This window comes from Coregonus clupeaformis, chromosome 3 (genome assembly GCF_020615455.1).
Source record: "Coregonus clupeaformis isolate EN_2021a chromosome 3, ASM2061545v1, whole genome shotgun sequence".
In the NCBI taxonomy this organism is placed as follows: domain Eukaryota; kingdom Metazoa; phylum Chordata; class Actinopteri; order Salmoniformes; family Salmonidae; genus Coregonus; species Coregonus clupeaformis.
The window spans coordinates 13,566,314-13,583,670 of NC_059194.1; the positions used below are offsets into that span (position 1 = coordinate 13,566,314).

Genomic DNA, 17,357 nt, shown 5'->3' on the forward strand with positions numbered 1-17,357 from the left:
TTTCCCTGAGTTGTGTGACACGGAGCGCCCGCTCCCTCTGGGTGAAAGAAACACACACAAATATGGCAAGCCCACTATAGGTTTCCTTCACTGACTCAACTGCACCTAACTCCTTTCCCACCCACTCTGAAAACACAAATGGATCTGCTAAATGGCAAGGATCCACTTTCTCCCAAAATGTCACTCCTACTGGACCAGATTCTTCTTTATCATGTCCATCGATGATAGGCTCAGGCTCCAAGCTCTTCAGCACACGTTCCACTTCACTTAACTCGCCCTCACTTACTTCCATTTCAACCTCCATCACTCAACCTGGCGTACTGTTTACTCTGTTTGTACTTGCCACCAGTCTCCTTTTTCCACTCGACCGTCCCCAGAAAATCTTCTCCCGGCGTTGAAACGAAGAGGAAAACCCATCACCGGCTGGAAACTGGAATGTTTGTACCGCCCCTGCACATCGACTCTGTACTTGTACCCTGTGTATATAGCTAAGTTATCGTTACTCATTGTGTATTTATTCCTTGTGTTATCGTTCTATTATTTTTCTCTCTGCATTGTTGGGAAGGAACCATAAGTAAGTCTACAACTGTTGTTTACGAAGCATGTGACAAATAAGATGTGATTTGATCCCCCACACATAGAGCTAATTGCAATAGAGAGAAATAGTAATGGCGTCTTTTTGTAGGCACTAACTCCGCCATGGTTTGTTGGACAAAGCCTATGAGGAAAATGAATGGCGTTTTTGGATAAACGCCCAAAATAAGGTCTGTGGTAAACACAGGCTTAGGAGATCTTATACGTTTTGTTCTATGAGATCATCTTCATCAGCTAACGTCACTTTTTGTGAATTTTGAAGAATGTAATAATAAAAAACACATATCACATGAAGGCTTCATCATTCATTAAGTTCATGTTAACTAACTGCTATTATCTCGTAGCACAAAACATATAAGATGTCCTAAACCTGTGTTAACCTCAGACTTTATCTGCAGTGTTTAGTCCAGAACCCTATTCTTTCCCATACATTTTTTCCTATAGGGATAGCTGAACTAACCAGAGGTCATTTTTTTCCCGGGTTTTAGGACTACAAACTGGCGAGCTCTATAGCGGTCTATCAATCTGACCACCATCAAAAAAGAGGCTACCGTCCCTTTAAATCCTCCCCCGTATTATTCCTGGAGTAAGCAGTTTACCATTTTAAAAAAAGAGCGAAAAATAAGGAGAAAAGCACACTCCCGCTAAAACACACACACTGACAAACACAAACACACAAGTGTAAAAGAAGAGACCAAGTGGATTCGTGTTTCTATCGTCCTCTGGATTTAGTGGGAGGGGGGAAGAAGTTTCTTTCCCCAAAGCCAAACTCTTGGATCAGACTTGCAGACTCACAGAGACGATGCCTTTCTTTTGCCTAGTCTCATAAACCGCTCAGTGGATTTGATAGCCGCTCAGATTATTTTCTGCAAATTATTCCAACGGGAGGTATTGAGAGACTGAGCCAGAGAATGCTCCCACAGGTCATAAGGATTCTATATGTCTTGTCTTTTTGCTTTTTTCAAGGAGGCTTTATCAGGTAAGACAGCATTGCATTGCTTGTGGGTTATCTTTCACTGGGCAACAGAGTGGATTTGAAGCTGTTGTTTTCTTTGTTTTTTTCTACATTTCATATAATCCCTTACCGAGATTATATCAATATCTATCTGATTATTGTGGTTCAATTTTGCTGTGAGGATGCAGAGGAATATCAAATTTGGATCAATTGATCTTGAGACTAACCAGGCATTGATTGCTACCTGACTTTTGTCTATTTGGACCTTGCCAAACACATTCTAATATATAATATTTGAGCCCTAGAGCCTTTGTTTAAAAATGCATTAAAAGTGATCTTGACCGCGGAGTCAAAAATATAGAGGGAAGAGGTTGACAACAAACAATCTAATTATAACGGCCATGTAAACCATGAGGGTAACAATTACTGCAACAATAACTAGCAACAAAAGAGACATGCAAACAATGGATTATTCACAGCACTGTCTCCTTATGTGCAAGTAACATATTCGTTTGATTCTACCTGGCATGTTACCCTTGTATTAACACAATGTGATGCAAAATACGTATATCTCACCAACACCTAAACAGAGAAGATAGAGCAGATTAGAGAACCTGTAATGACCTAAACTACCTGTAGAGCATCCAGTTGAATTTATATTAGTAGATACTGTGTGGATACATGTATATTGTAACCATTGTGTAACAGTCACCATAACCTGGTAACCTCATCATAACCTGAACCTACTAAACCATTTTAAAAGTTTTTTTAATAACAAATGCCTTCTTTTGAAAAATCTGTCCTGACGAGTTTCAGAAATGGAGTGATGAAATGAGTGTGCCTCGCATGTGTGCAACGCTTGATTTAATTATCATAGGAAAACAGTGGCATGCTGCTGTCTCATTTCTGTTTAGACAAGGTGTCTGGGTTGACAGACACGGGAGAGACGCTCACTCTCTTTCTCTCTCGGTCGCGCTATCTCTTCCCTGCTTTCTGTATATTTCTCATTTAATTTTTTGCTTGCTATCTCCCTCCCCCCTCTCTCTCTATCTCCATCTCTCCCTCCCCTCTCTCTCTATATCTCTCCCTCCCCTCTCTCTATATATCTCTCCCTCCCCTCTCTCTATATATCTCTCCCTCCCCTCTCTCTATATATCTCTCCCTCCCCTCTCTCTATATATCTCTCCATCCCCTCTCTCTCTATATCTCTCCCTCCCCTCTCTCTCTATATCTCTCCCTCCCCTCTCTCTATATATCTCTCCATCCCCTCTCTCTCTATATCTCTCCCTCCCCTCTCTCTATATATCTCTCCATCCCCTCTCTCTATATATCTCTCCTCTCCCTCCCCCTGTCTCTCTCTATATATCGCTCCTCTCCCCCCCCTCTCTCTCTCCTCTCCCTCCCCCCTCTCTCTGTCTCTCCCTCTTCCCCGTTTGCTGTATCTCTCTCCCTGCGTAGCAGAAACTTTTGCAGTGAACGCTTTCCCTATTTCATGCCCTGTCAAACCCAGGTGTGAGCAGGGGAGGGAATTAAGATCTGCATAATCCCACCGCCAGGCTTGACACTCTGTGAACCTTGGGGCTGGAGAGAGCAGCCCTTTAGCTTTGGGGAGCAGGGGAACTGACAGCACCTCCTCAGAGAAATCAGCCCATCAGCCCTCCAACCAGGCAGGGAGAGAGGGGAGACAGAGGGTGGCAGAGGGTAGGGATAGGAGAAGGGTGGGGGGAAGGAGGGGAGAAAGAAGTGTAGATGGAGGGACGGGAAGGAGAGACATGGAGACAGAGAGGATAAAATAATTAGAGAGGACAGACTGGGGGAGAGGGAGAGAGCAGGCCTAGAGGGGGGGGTAGACAGAGCGAAGACAGAGGGTGTGGAGAAGAGGGAGATGGGAGGAAAAGAGAGACAGAGAAAGAGAATGGGGTGTAGAGTAGGATAGAGAGGTAGACTAGAAGGAGGGGACAGCTGGTGTGGGGGCTGGGAGAGGGCAAAATATAGCAAGAAATAAGAGAGGGAATGACTCCGTCCCCTGTGGCGATGGGGAAGGAGGGACCTGTGGCTTCTGTGGCTGGGTAACATGGTTGGTTTCTTAGGGACTGACACGTCAGGACATCGAGCCGGGCTCAGTAAATTACACGCTTTGTAATCAGTCATTGTAGTGGAGATTCAGTTGTGTGTGTGTGTAATTTACGTCTGTGTGTTCACTACACTGCCAACCCAACATGTGGATAAAGCAGGCACGCTAAACGGGAGTCTGCTCTGGCCCACTCAGATGCTACAATATCCCTGTCTGTCTTCCGCTCTGAACTGACCCATATCATCACATGTCCCAGTGAGGGACGACAGGGAACACGAACAAGGACATTAATTTATAAAATGTGTACTTAACATGCTAAACGGGCGCAAAGAGATGATAAACTGGATGGTCAGTGACTCAACACTGGATAGTCAACTTCGAGATTCTAGCGTTTTCTTCTGAAAATGGGTCAGTGGTCATAATTATGTAAATAAGCAAGGGATTGGGTTGAGCTTGGTCGAGTGTGTGGAAGTAGGGCTGTGGCGGTCATGACATTTTGTCAGCCGGTGATTTTCATGCAAATAACTTCCAGTCTCATTTACCGATAATTAACATAAACACGTTTAGCATCTCCGGTTTCCACGCATAGCCTACAAGCCACTGATGCAGACCTTTTGTAGCATCTACATTTTAAAAAGTAAATTTTATATAGCTTACTAGGCTTGGGTGGAATCTAGATTGTCATACCTTCATACCGGGATATTCGGTAATACCGGGACTGAACACAAGGGGCATTCTTTTGTAATCCGAATGTTAGCAATGCTAACAGGTACATGTAAAATCCCATAGAGAATGCTAACTAAAAGCGAGTGCATTGTGAACATTTTTATACAGTCTCTGACCAAAATTATTTTCAGGACAGAAATCCCAGCTCATAAAGTTATACAAGTAACTGAAAAATGTTACTCACAGTTTGCTGCGAAACAAATATTAGACAGCAAGGCTCTTGATCCAGGATGGGATTCTCTGCTGTTACCGGCAAGTGAAGCTTGATTTTGAAGAAGCTAACCACTTAGCTAACTAGCTATTACATTATCAAACCAAATTCACAACTGCATAACATTTAGCACCTTTTAGACAGTTAACTTCATATTTATAAGATATCTAGCTGGCAAATATTTAGTTGTGAATTCCATACTGTAACTAGATCACCTGGTGCATGCTGTACAACAGTGAGTGACTCACAAGGCTCTGGTCTCTCGTTAGCCTCATATGAACCATCCTGATCTCTCGAGCTCACATTCTGTTTCGCTACTTGGATACACAATGTGAGCTCACAAGATCAGGATGGTTCGTACGAGGCTAGTCTCTCGTCATTGTGTGCTTGTAAACAAACACCACGTGACTGAGTACTACCGGTAAGCTTCATAATTAAAAATTATGTGACTGGTGAAATTAAGAATGCGATCTAAATCTCCTAACATATTGCACAAGTTCACTGCAGGTATTTACTTAAAGTAGCTACGAATATATATATACAGTGGGGAGAACAAGTATTTGATACACTGACGATTTTGCAGGTTTTCCTACTTACAAAGCATGTAGAGGTCTGTAATTTTTATCATAGGTACACTTCAACTGTGAGAGACATAATCTAAAACAAAAATCCAGAAAATCACATTGTATGATTTTTTAAGTAATTAATTGCATTTTATTGCATGACATAAGTATTTGATACATCAGAAAAGCAGAACTTAATATTTGGTACAGAAACCTTTGTTTGCAATTACAGAGATCATACGTTTCCTGTAGGTCTTGACCAGGTTTGCACACACTGCAGCAGGGATTTTGGCCCACTCCTCCATACAGACCTTCTCCAGATCCTTCAGGTTTCGGGGGCTGTCGCTGGGCAATACGGACTTTCAACTCCCTCCAAAGATTTTCTATTGGGTTCAGGTCTGGAGACTGGCTAGGCCACTCCAGGACCTTGAGATGCTTCTTACGGAGCCACTCCTTAGTTGCCCTGGCTGTGTGTTTCGGGTCGTTGTCATGCTGGAAGACCCAGCCACGACCCATCTTCAATGCTCTTACTGAGGGAAGGAGGTTGTTGGCCAAGATCTCGCGATACATGGCCCCATCCATCCTCCCCTCAATACGGTGCAGTCGTCCTGTCCCCTTTGCAGAAAAGCATCCCCAAAGAATGATGTTTCCACCTCCATGCTTCATGGTTGGGATGGTGTTCTTGGGGTTGTACTCATCCTTCTTCTTCCTCCAAACACGGCGAGTGGAGTTTAGACCAAAAAGCTATATTTTTGTCTCATCAGACCACATGACCTTCTCCCATTCCTCCTCTGGATCATCCAGATGGTCATTAGCAAACTTCAGATGGGCCTGGACATGCGCTGGCTTGAGCAGGGGGACCTTGCGTGTGCTGCAGGATTTTAATCCATGACGGCGTAGTGTGTTACTAATGGTTTTCTTTGAGACTGTGGTCCCAGCTCTCTTCAGGTCATTGACCAGGTCCTGCCATGTAGTTCTGGGCTGATCCCTCATCTTTCTCATGATCATTGATGCCCCACGAGGTGAGATCTTGCATGGAGCCCCAGACCGAGGGTGATTGACTGTCATCTTGAACTTCTTCCATTTTCTAATAATTGCGCCAACAGTTGTTGCCTTCTCACCAAGCTGCTTGCCTATTGTCCTGTAGCCCATCCCAGCCTTGTGCAGGTCTACAATGTTATCCCTGATGTCCTTACACAGCTCTCTGGTCTTGGCCATTGTGGAGAGGTTGGAGTCTGTTTGATTGAGTGTGTGGGCAGGTGTCTTTTATACAGGTAACAAGTTCAAACAGGTGCAGTTAATACAGGTAATGAGTGGAGAACAGGAGGGCTTCTAAAAGAAAAACGAACAGGTCTGTGAGAGCCGGAATTCTTACTGGTTGGTAGGTGATCAAATACTTATGTCATGCAATAAAATGCAAATTAATTACTTAAAAATCATACAATGTGATTTTCTGGATTTTTGTAAAAATTACAGACCTCTACATGCTTTGTAAGTAGGAAAACCTGCAAAATTGGCAGTGTATCAAATACTTGTTCTCCCCACTGTGTGTGTGTGTGTATTGTGATGTCACGAGAGGCTACACAGCTTTCAGCGGGATTGCTCAAGTAGTGCAAGGAGACCAGGTTCAACCAAAACAAGGATTTTATTAAAGGTCTTGGGAAACTAACGAAAGTATAACACAATTCCGTTCTCTGGTGGCTCTTTAAGGGTTAACAGTTCAGGGATGTCTCTTCCACATCCAAAATCATAACTCTCCCTCGCTCAAATAACTTTTCCCCAGTCTTACTGTATTCCACGTTGCAGCTAGTGGCCAACCCAGCAAAACGTCCTTCCAAATGTCCCACACGTATTTCCACAGGTGCATATATCCAAAGGTGAGTATTTCCCAAAGGTAAGTATCTCCAAATCCTTATATTCCTCATGGAAGTGGACGTGCAGCACTCTTGTCCTCCAGAGAGCCCAGCTTGGAGACTGTGTTTCTTCACTTCCCAAACCTTCAGCTCATCAGCTCCTCATTTGTTTCAGCTGCGTGGGAAGATTGGCCATAGAGGGGTGGAGTTCCCGACCATACCAGCAGATGGAGCCATAGCTGTCTGGGTTTGCAGCCACCTCAGGGATGTAACGTCCCTCCAGGACACAGCCTCTCGTGACATCACAGTATATATATATATATATATATATATATATATATATATATACTTTTTTTTACATCAAAGAAATTGTTTCTAATGACGGTATTGAAAAACCATCCCGTGGCTATTTCCAAATACCACGGTATATGGTACACCGCCCAAGCCTAGCTTGTAAGACATCAAAGGGGTATTTTATTATAATCCTCAACGTTTCATCTTTCAGAACACATCGACTCCTCTCGATTTACAGCATTTCCCTCACTCAGACAACAAGTACCCAAGCCTATAGCCTACACCATCAAAATAAATGAATTATTTATTTTAGGCAGGTCTAAAGAAACATTATGATAAGAAGAAAATGTAGCCTATTTCAGAGGTACAGAATAGCATATTTTGAGTCATCCTGATCTGGCTATGCCATATGGCTGTGGGCTACACTAGTTCATTTAGCAGCCAAGATTTATTTATAATTCCCGTGGCATTATTTTATAGTAATTGATCATAGCTGAATAAAATAGAAAGGATATTTTCCCAAAACGAGTTGCATGAAAGGCAAGCCCTCTACTCTGTTTCTTGCACAGGCTGCACACACTTCATCAATCTCTCATTCACAATTTGACAAGCACTTGATCATATTCTTACCCATCAGACTATTCTCAATTTAATCTGATGTTTACATATGGCCTACTAATATATGTGTGGAATGATTTATTTTATTTGGAATGGCCCACAAAAAAAAAAACATGTCATCCATACCCTGCACTCGAATAGAAAATGGAGATTATGTGCGGTTACATTTTTAATATGCCAGGTAGGCTACACCGTTTATGAAGCTAATTAATGTGCTTCATTTAAAGATTTGAGCAATAAATATAGCAGCACGAGAAATCTGGGATCCTCTTTTTTTAAATAGTGGCCAGTCAAAACTGTTTTCACATGCGATTGCTCTATGACTGGGCTTATAAAAACAAGTTTCACTAGGCTCTGTAGGCTATGGCCTCTCTACCCGTGTTCCAGGAGTCCTAGGCCTATAGGCTATTGTAATTTTGGAGTGATTTGGCCACTTAAGTTGTGATACAAACCTTATCAAAACATATGAAGGCTAGAATACATGATGCATGCGACTGATTTGAAAAAGTAGGCAAAAAATACATGTGCTGTTTCTCTATTCTTAGACTGCACACCCTGGGCATCATTCACAAGTGATAATATTCTCACCCATCAGACTGTCAATTTAATGTCGCCTTTACATATACTAAATAATATGTGTGAAATTAGTTTTGACTTAGAATGGACCATTATCATGTACCTAATCGCTTGAATAGCTAACGAAGGACGCTTTTCCCGCGGTTCATTTTCATGCCAGCCAGGTAGGCTGCTCCTGTTGTAAAGCGAAGCGATGTGCTTAATATTAGGAAAGTTGAGAAATAAATATAGTAGGCCTAGCCTATAGAAAGCTAATGGGATCCTCTTTTTAATAGAGGTCATCAAAACTCTGTTTTCTCACGCAATAGCATAGCCTATAGAAATGTTCCGCAACAGGGGCATATAGGAACACTTATTTCATTCCATGCATCAACCAACTATGAGGAGCTGGCACTCGCTGTGCAACAGGTGATCCTATTCCGCTCAAACTCAATACCAGTGCTCTCATGAAGTGTTTTGATTTGATTTTCGATTTCCTTTGCATTGATGTCAGAGTGATTAGAGGGACAATAGAGCGCTGAGTGCTGGCCATTAGCGACTGGCCGTTAGCAAGTTTGGTAGGCTACTAATGACCATCAGCAGCATCAGATTGCAGTTTTGGAGCAGCCCAGTTACTGTGAAAGAGTAACGTGGAATTTGACTGTGGTCATGACTTTTGACTGGCGGTAATATGGTCACCGTAACAGCCCTAAGTGGAATGCATAAGACAACGCACAGAGGGATATCTGAGAGAGCCCAGCAATCTTGTTTATGAGGGGAGTCCTTGTTCCAGTTCAGATCATTTGCTCCTATTCTAGGCCCTTCCTGTCTTCCCTTAATGGGCCAAAGAGGATTGGGTAGTTTTAAGATGGAAGGTTGCTTGATCATATTGGAATTGGGCCAATTGAGTCAAGACCAACCATGTCAAATAGTCTGGGCATATTGCTGTATGTAAAATGTATGCACGCATGACTGTAAGTAGCTTTGGATAAAAGCATCCGCTACAGTGCCTTGCAAAAGTATTCATCCCCTTTGGCATTTTTCCTATTTTGTTGCATTACAACCTGTAATTTTAAATGGATTTTTATTTGGATTTCATGTAATGGACATACACAAAATAGTCCAAATTGGTGAAGTGAAATTAAAAAAATAACTTGTTTCAAAAAATTCTAAAAAATAAATAACAGAAAAGTGGTGCGTGCATATGTATTCAGCCTCTTTGCTATGAAGCCCCTAAAATAAAATCTGGTGCAACCAATTACTTTCAGAAGTCACATAATTAGTTAGATTGCACACAGGTGGACTTTATTTAAGTGCCACATGATCTCAGTATACAGTGGGGGGAAAAAAGTATTTAGTCAGCCACCAATTGTGCAAGTTCTCCCACTTAAAAAGATGAGAGAGGCCTGTAATTTTCATCATAGGTACACGTCAACTATGACAGACAAATTGAGGAAAAAAAATCCAGAAAATCACATTGTAGGATTTTTAATGAATGTATTTGCAAATTATGGTGGAAAATAAGTATTTGGTCACCTACAAACAAGCAAGATTTCTGGCTCTCACAGACCTGTAAATTCTTCTTTAAGAGGCTCCTCTGTCCTCCACTCGTTACCTGTATTAATGGCACCTGTTTGAACTTATCAGTATAAAAGACACCTGTCCACAACCTCAAACAGTCACACTCCAAACTCCACTATGGCCAAGACCAAAGAGCTGTCAAAGGACACCAGAAACAAAATTGTAGACCTGCACCAGGCTGGGAAGACTGAATCTGCAATAGGTAAGCAGCTTGGTTTGAAGAAATCAACTGTGGGAGCAATTATTAGGAAATGGAAGACATATAAGACCACTGATAATCTCCCTCGATCTGGGGCTCCACGCAAGATCTCACCCCGTGGGGTCAAAATGATCACAAGAACGGTGAGCAAAAATCCCAGAACCACACGGGGGGACCTAGTGAATGACCTGCAGAGAGCTGGGACCAAAGTAACAAGGCCTACCATCAGTAACACACTACGCCGCCAGGGACTCAAATCCTGCAGTGCCAGACGTGTCCCCCTGCTTAAGCCAGTACATGTCCAGGCCCGTCTGAAGTTTGCTAGAGTGCATTTGGATGATCCAGAAGAGGATTGGGAGAATGTCATATGGTCAGATGAAACCAAAATAACTTTTTGGTAAAAACTCAACTCGTCGTGTTTGGAGGACAAAGAATGCTGAGTTGCATCCAAAGAACACCATACCTACTGTGAAGCATGGGGGTGGAAACATCATGCTTTGGGGCAGTTTTTCTGCAAAGGGACCAGGACGACTGATCCGTGTAAAGGAAAGAATGAATGGGGCCATGTATCGTGAGATTTTGAGTGAAAACCTCCTTCCATCAGCAAGGGCATTGAAGATGAAACGTGGCTGGGTCTTTCAGCATGACAATGATCCCAAACACACCGCCCGGGCAACGAAGGAGTGGCTTCGTAAGAAGCATTTCAAGGTCCTGGAGTGGCCTAGCCAGTCTCCAGATCTCAACCCCATAGAAAATCTTTGGAGGGAGTTGAAAGTCTGTGTTGCCCAGCGACAGCCCCAAAACATCACTGCTCTAGAGGAGATCTGCATGGAGGAATGGGCCAAACTACCAGCAACGGTGTGTGAAAACCTTGTGAAGACTTACAGAAAACGTTTGACCTGTGTCATTGCCAACAAAGTGTATATAACAAAGTATTGAGAAACTTTTGTTATTGACCAAATACTTATTTTCCACCATAATTTGCAAATAAATTCATTAAAAAATCCTACAATGTGATTTTCTGGATTTTTTTTCCTCAATTTGTCTGTCATAGTTGACGTGTACCTATAATAATAATAATAATAATAATAATAATAATAATAATAATAATAATAATATGCTATTTAGCAGACGCTTTTATCCAAAGCGACTTACAGTCATGCGTGCATACATATTTTGTGTATGGGTGGTCCCGGGGATCGAACCCACTACCTTGGCATTACAAGCGCCGTGCTCTACCAGCTGAGCTACAGGCCTCTCTCATCTTTTTAAGTGGGAGAACTTGCACAATTGGTGGCTGACTAAATACTTTTTTCCCCCACTGTATATACACCTGTTCTGAAAGGCACCAGAGTCTGCACACCAACTAAGCAAAGGGCACCACCACTAAGCAAGGGGCACCACCAAGCAAGCAGCACCATGAAGACCAAGGAACTCTCCAAACAGGTCAGGGACAAAGTTGTGGAGAAGTTGTGTAGCTCAGTTGGTAGAGCATGGCGCTTGCAACGCCAGGGTTGTGAGTTTGATTCCCACGGGGGACCAGTATGAAAAAAAATGCACTCACTAACTGTAAGTCGCTCTGGATAAGAGCGTCTGCTAAATGACTAAAATGTAAGTACAGATCAGAAACTTTGAACATCCCACGGAGCACCATTTAAATCCATTATTAAAAAATTGAAAGAATATGGTACCACAACAAACCTGCCAAGAGAGGGCCACTCACCAAAACTCAAGGACCAGGCAAGGAGGGCATTAATCAGAAAATCAACAGAGATCAACGATAACCCTGAAGGAGCTACAAAGCTCCACAGCGGAGATTGGAGTATCTGTCCATAGGACCACTTTAAGCCGTACACTCCACAGAGCTGGGCTTTACGGAAGAGTGGCCAGAAAAAAGCCATTGTTTAAAGAAAAAAATAAGCAAACACGTTTGGTATTCGCCAAAAGGCATATGGGAGACTCCCCAAACATATGGAAGAAGGTACTCTGGTCAGATGAGACTAAAACTGAGCTTTTTGGCCATCAAGGACAAAGCTATGTCTGGCGCAAACCCAACACCTCTCATCACCCCGAGAACACCATCCCCACAGCGAAGCATGGTGGTGGCAGCATCATGCTGTAGGGATGTTTTTAATTGGCAGGGACTGGGAAACTGGTCAGAATTGAAGGAATGATGGATGGCGCTAAATACAGGGAAATTCTTGAGGGAAACCTGTTTCAGTCTTCCAGAGATGCGAGACTGGGACGGAGGTTCACCTTCCAGCAGGACAATGACCCTAAGCATACTGCTAAAGAAACACTCGAGTGGTTTAAGGGGAAACATTAAATGTCTTGGAATGGCCTAGTCAAAGCCCAGACCTCAATCCAATTGAGAATCTGTGGTATGACTTAAAGATTGCTGTACACCAGCGGAACCCATCCAACTTGAAGGAGCTGGAGCAGTTTTGCTTTGAAGAATGGGCAGAAATCCCAGTGGCTAGATGTGCCAAGCTTATAGAGCCATACCCCAAGAGACTTGCCGCTGTAATTGCTGCAAAAGGTGGCTCTACAAAGTATTGACTTTGGGGTGGTGAATAGTTATGCACGCTCAAGTTCTGTTTTTTTTGTCTTTCGTGTTTGTTTAACATTTTTATTTATTTTGCATCTTCAAAATGGTAGGCATGTTGTGTAAATGAAATTATACAAACCCCCAAAAAAATCAATTTTAATTCCAGGTTTTAAGGCAACAAAATAGGAAAAATGCCAAGGGGGGTGAATACTTTCGCAAGCCACTGTAAATGGCCTCTTATTTATTCTACATATCAGTGACATCCACAATGATAGTAGGGAATATGACAGCTTGTGTCAAGGAACTGTTGTCTGAAGGAACTGTTCCTTTTCAAATTGACACGTCAAAGGAAAAACTGTTTTCCCGAAAAACAAAAACCTTGCCTTTGGAGAAGCTTTGGATTCGGGACAGGCTTTTAACTACTAATTGATACAACAGACTTTGAAAGAGAATACAAAAGTCCAGAAGTGACCTGAACTTGTTATTACTGCTGTTTTCTCTGGTATGAAGGCATCAAGGGAGCAAGACTCGGGGCTAGTCAACAAAGGAGAGAGCCTTGATTTTGAATGAATCACAGTCCTGTTGCTCAGAATGTTGGGGTACAGTGGTTCATACAAATGAAGAGATAAATATATTCTTAATAATAAAGTGTACGTGGGGACACATTTTTATCTTACATTTGTCTAAAGGTTTATTGAGACCGAAAACGTTGGTATAAGATTAATTGAATCTGAGTAGCATTTAAGATCTCCAATGTGCTGGAGTTTCTTTTTATTATCTTACATTTCTCTGACTCAGCCGATATGGTAGTTTTTCACAGTCAGAGTAGATTAATGAGGAGATGTTTTGGGGAGGAGGAGGAGAGAGCGGAAGGACAGATGGGATGCAGACGTGGGTTAACGGGAGAAAATGAGGACCAAGTTAGTTGGTGGGTGGTGAAGAGGGACTGTTCTCCTCTGCCTGTCATCTCTGCCTTGAAGGAGCGCGCTATGAGGATCCAATCAAACAAGACAAGGAATACTCAAAGAGAATGGATACAAATGAGTTACTGAAAAGGAGCCAAATAATTTAATATAGTTCTTGTTAAAAAACCACCAAAAGCCTTGAATATGGACCCAGCCACACAGAAAGGTCACCTCTGTCAACCGTATTGAGCCAATGTTTGTCTATGGGGCTCATCATACGTGACGGACAACAGAGATGTTGGACAGCATCCGTCATTCTGTATTTTATTTTTTTGTTAAACAGATGCATAACGCATTTCATCCATGGCCAGGAAGCCGGCACTAGCTAACAGCTTTGGAATACCAACACCATCAGAATACACTTCTGATTTCAGTCAGACAAAAATACAAATATTCCTTTGGATAGACTTATCGTTTTACCATTCATCCCCTGTGCACATAGTTGTCTGAGGCTGTTTACCAGCAGCTTTATATGAGCTCAATAGCCCTCCGTCCAGCCACACTCATTTTGTACAGAGCAAACCAACTTTTCCCCCTCTATCAATATTTGTCTCGTCGCCTCGGTGGCTTTCGGCAAACAGGAAATGAGCACACAAACCCAAGGCATACATTCAAGCATGCATTGCAGCTTCCTCTTTGCCAGGGCTCACTTGAAAAAAAGATTCCTATCTCAATGGGACTTACCTGATTTTAAATAATAGGATTTAAAAAAAAGAAGACATTGCAAAATGTGGGACCCAAAAAAATGGGTATTAGGACACACACAAAGCCGTCTAGTGCTTCAGTGGGCATTAGTTTTGAGCATGGCTATATGGCCCGGAGGGGTGACAATTTACTGATGGTCTCTCCAGTGTGTTAGTGGCAGAGGCTGACACCTTGGGCCAGGAGAGAAGAAACGGATGGTTCTCAGCCCATTTCACCCAGCACCTCGCCTGACCTGTACCATGTCTCTACCATGAGATGGAATGTGCAGAACAACCTCCTTTTGTCCACAACTGAAGGATAAGGGATTGGCTAAAATAGAGTATGTAGGGCTGAGAGGTACAGTAGCCTGGGATCCACACTGAATATCACTCTGGCCGTGTCCGAATACCCTTGCATCCTAAATAGAAGGCCGTTTTGAGTATGCGGGGGAAAAAAGAAAGTTTAATAGTATGCAACATTTTGAAAATCGAGGAAAGTTTAAATGCCTGGATGTCATACTCGTTTTGGCTTTGACAACAGCTGATCAATTAGATATGGGGATGCGCTACAGAAATCAACGAATAGCGGGAAACGACACAATCACGCATGACACATTCTCAGTATGCAAAAATAGAATGTTTAATGGTATGCTACATTTTGAAAATCGAGGATGTTATACTCATTTCAACTCCTCATCAAATAGAATTTGATGCACACTTTTCCACTGTGCGTTGGAAGAAGTGGGCTGCGAGTGATAGGCCCTAGTCCTCTTCAAGTAACCAACAACAAAACTAGGCTATTTAATTAGGAAGATGCCCGACGCTTCTGCGGTAGTGTTTAAATGTATAATAAGTAGTTTTTGTTCTCCATAAAATGATCACGAGTATTGCATCGTAGGCTACATCTTTTGAAAGCAGGTGTTTTTTTTCTCGCTGAAAAGTGTTTATTGTTCTCTTGGCCTTCGTCAGAGCTTTTAAACTAAATACTAAACCATCTTTAGATTTCTGAATATGTCTGCACCAGGGATGTTATTGATGCCAGGTTAATCAGGCCTTTTGATCTGATTTGTTTTAGTTTTGTAGGCTACCTATTGAATTATTTAATATATGGATCAAGCCTTAGCAGTCATTCTGATCTCGTTCCCAATGATCAGTGCTTTAGTTTATTATGTTACTGTCCAGCGGTTTTGAATTTGTGATGCACCCGACTGTCCACTTTTGTCTGTGCAATAGCCATTTGATTTTGAAAGGTTTTGGTGTATGTACTAGGGCTATTTGATTTAATTTATATACACTACCGGTCAAAAGTTTTAGAACACCTACTCATTCAAGGGTTTTTCTTTATTTTTACTATTTTCTACATAGAATGTAGAATAATAGTGATGACATCAAAACTATGAAATAACACATGGAATCATGTAGTAACCAAAAAAGTGTTAAACAAATCAAAATATATTTTATATTTGAGATTCTTCAAATGGCCACCCTTTGCCTTGATGACAGCTTTGCACACTCTTGGCATTCTCTCAACCAGCTTCACCTGGAATGCTTTTCCAACAGTCTTGAAGGAATTCCCACATATACTGAACACTTGTTGGCTGCTTTTCCTTCACTCTGCGGTCCGACTCATCCCAAACCATCTGTTTGGTTGAGGTTGGGGGATTGTGGAGGCCAGGTCATCTGATGCAGCACTCCATCACTCTCCTTCTTGGTAAAATAGCCCTTACACAGCCTGGAGGGGTGTTGGGTCATTGTGCTGTTGAAAAACAAATGATAGTCCCACTAAGCCCAAACCAGATGGGTTGGCGTATCGCTGCAGAATGCTGTGGTAGCCATGCTGGTTAAGTGTCCCTTTAATTCTAAATAAATCACAGACAGTGTCACCAGCAAAGCACCCCCACACCATAACACTACCTCCTCCATGCTTAACGGTGGGAAATACACATGTGGAGATCATCCGTTCACCCATACCGCGTCTCACAAAGACACGGCGGTTGGAACCAAAAATCTCAAATTTTGACTCCAGACCAAAGACACATTTCCACTGGTGTAATGTCCATTGCTCATGTTTCTTGGCCCAAGCAAGTCTCTTCTTCTCATTGGTGTCCTTTTAGTAGTGGTTTCTTTGCAGCAATTCGACCATGAAGGCCTGATGCACACAGTCTCCTCTGAACAGTTGATGTTGAGATGTGTCTGTTACTTGAACTCTGTGAAGCATTTATTTGGGCTGCAATTTCTGAGGCTGGTAACTCTGATGAACTTATCCTCTGCAGCAGAGGTAAATCTGGGTCTTCCATTCCTGTGGCGGTCCTCATGAGAGCCAGTTTCATCATAGCGTTTGATGGTTTTTGCGACTGCACTTGAAATGTTCCATATTGACTGTCCTTCATGTCTTAAAGTAATGATGGACTGTCATTTCTCTTTGCTTATTCGAGCTGTTCTTGCCATAATATGGACTTGGTATTTTACCAAATAGGGCTATCTTCTGTATACCCCCCCAACCTTGTCACAACACAACTGATTGGCTCAAATGCATTAAGAAGGCACACTTGTTAAATGAAATGCATTGCAGGTGACTACCTCATGACGCTGGTTGAGAGAATGCCAAGAGTGTGCAAAGCTGTCATCAAGGCAAAGGGTGGCCATTTGAAGAATCTCAAATATAAAATATGATTTGTTTAACACTTTTTTGGTTACTACATGATTCCATATGTGTTATTTCATAGTTTTGATGTCTTCACTATTATTCTACAATGTAGAAAATAGTAAAAATAAAGAAAACCCTTGAATGAGTAGGTGTTCTAAAACTTTTGACCGGTAGGGTATGTTACAGCACTTTGGTTTCACTAGTAAATATGTTGAAATGGAACCAAATGATCTGTTTCTGTCTTCAGTCATTTTTAAATAGGATAGATGGGCTACTATGGTATAGGTTGAA

The 17,357-nt window shown here is 42.2% G+C and overlaps 1 protein-coding gene across 2 annotated transcripts in view; it reads left to right on the forward strand.

The window, feature by feature from the left end:
* Nucleotides 1–1,234: 1,234 nt before the first annotated feature.
* LOC121540713 (glycine receptor subunit alpha-4) overlaps nucleotides 1,235–17,357 on the forward strand; it is a 95,097-nt gene continuing 78,974 nt past the window's right edge. For both annotated transcript variants that reach the window (XM_041849760.2, XM_041849768.2), the window contains exon 1: nucleotides 1,235–1,573. In XM_041849760.2, the coding sequence (XP_041705694.1) occupies nucleotides 1,506–1,573 (68 nt within the window). In that variant the 5' untranslated portion in view covers nucleotides 1,235–1,505. The remainder of the gene's footprint in view (nucleotides 1,574–17,357) is intronic.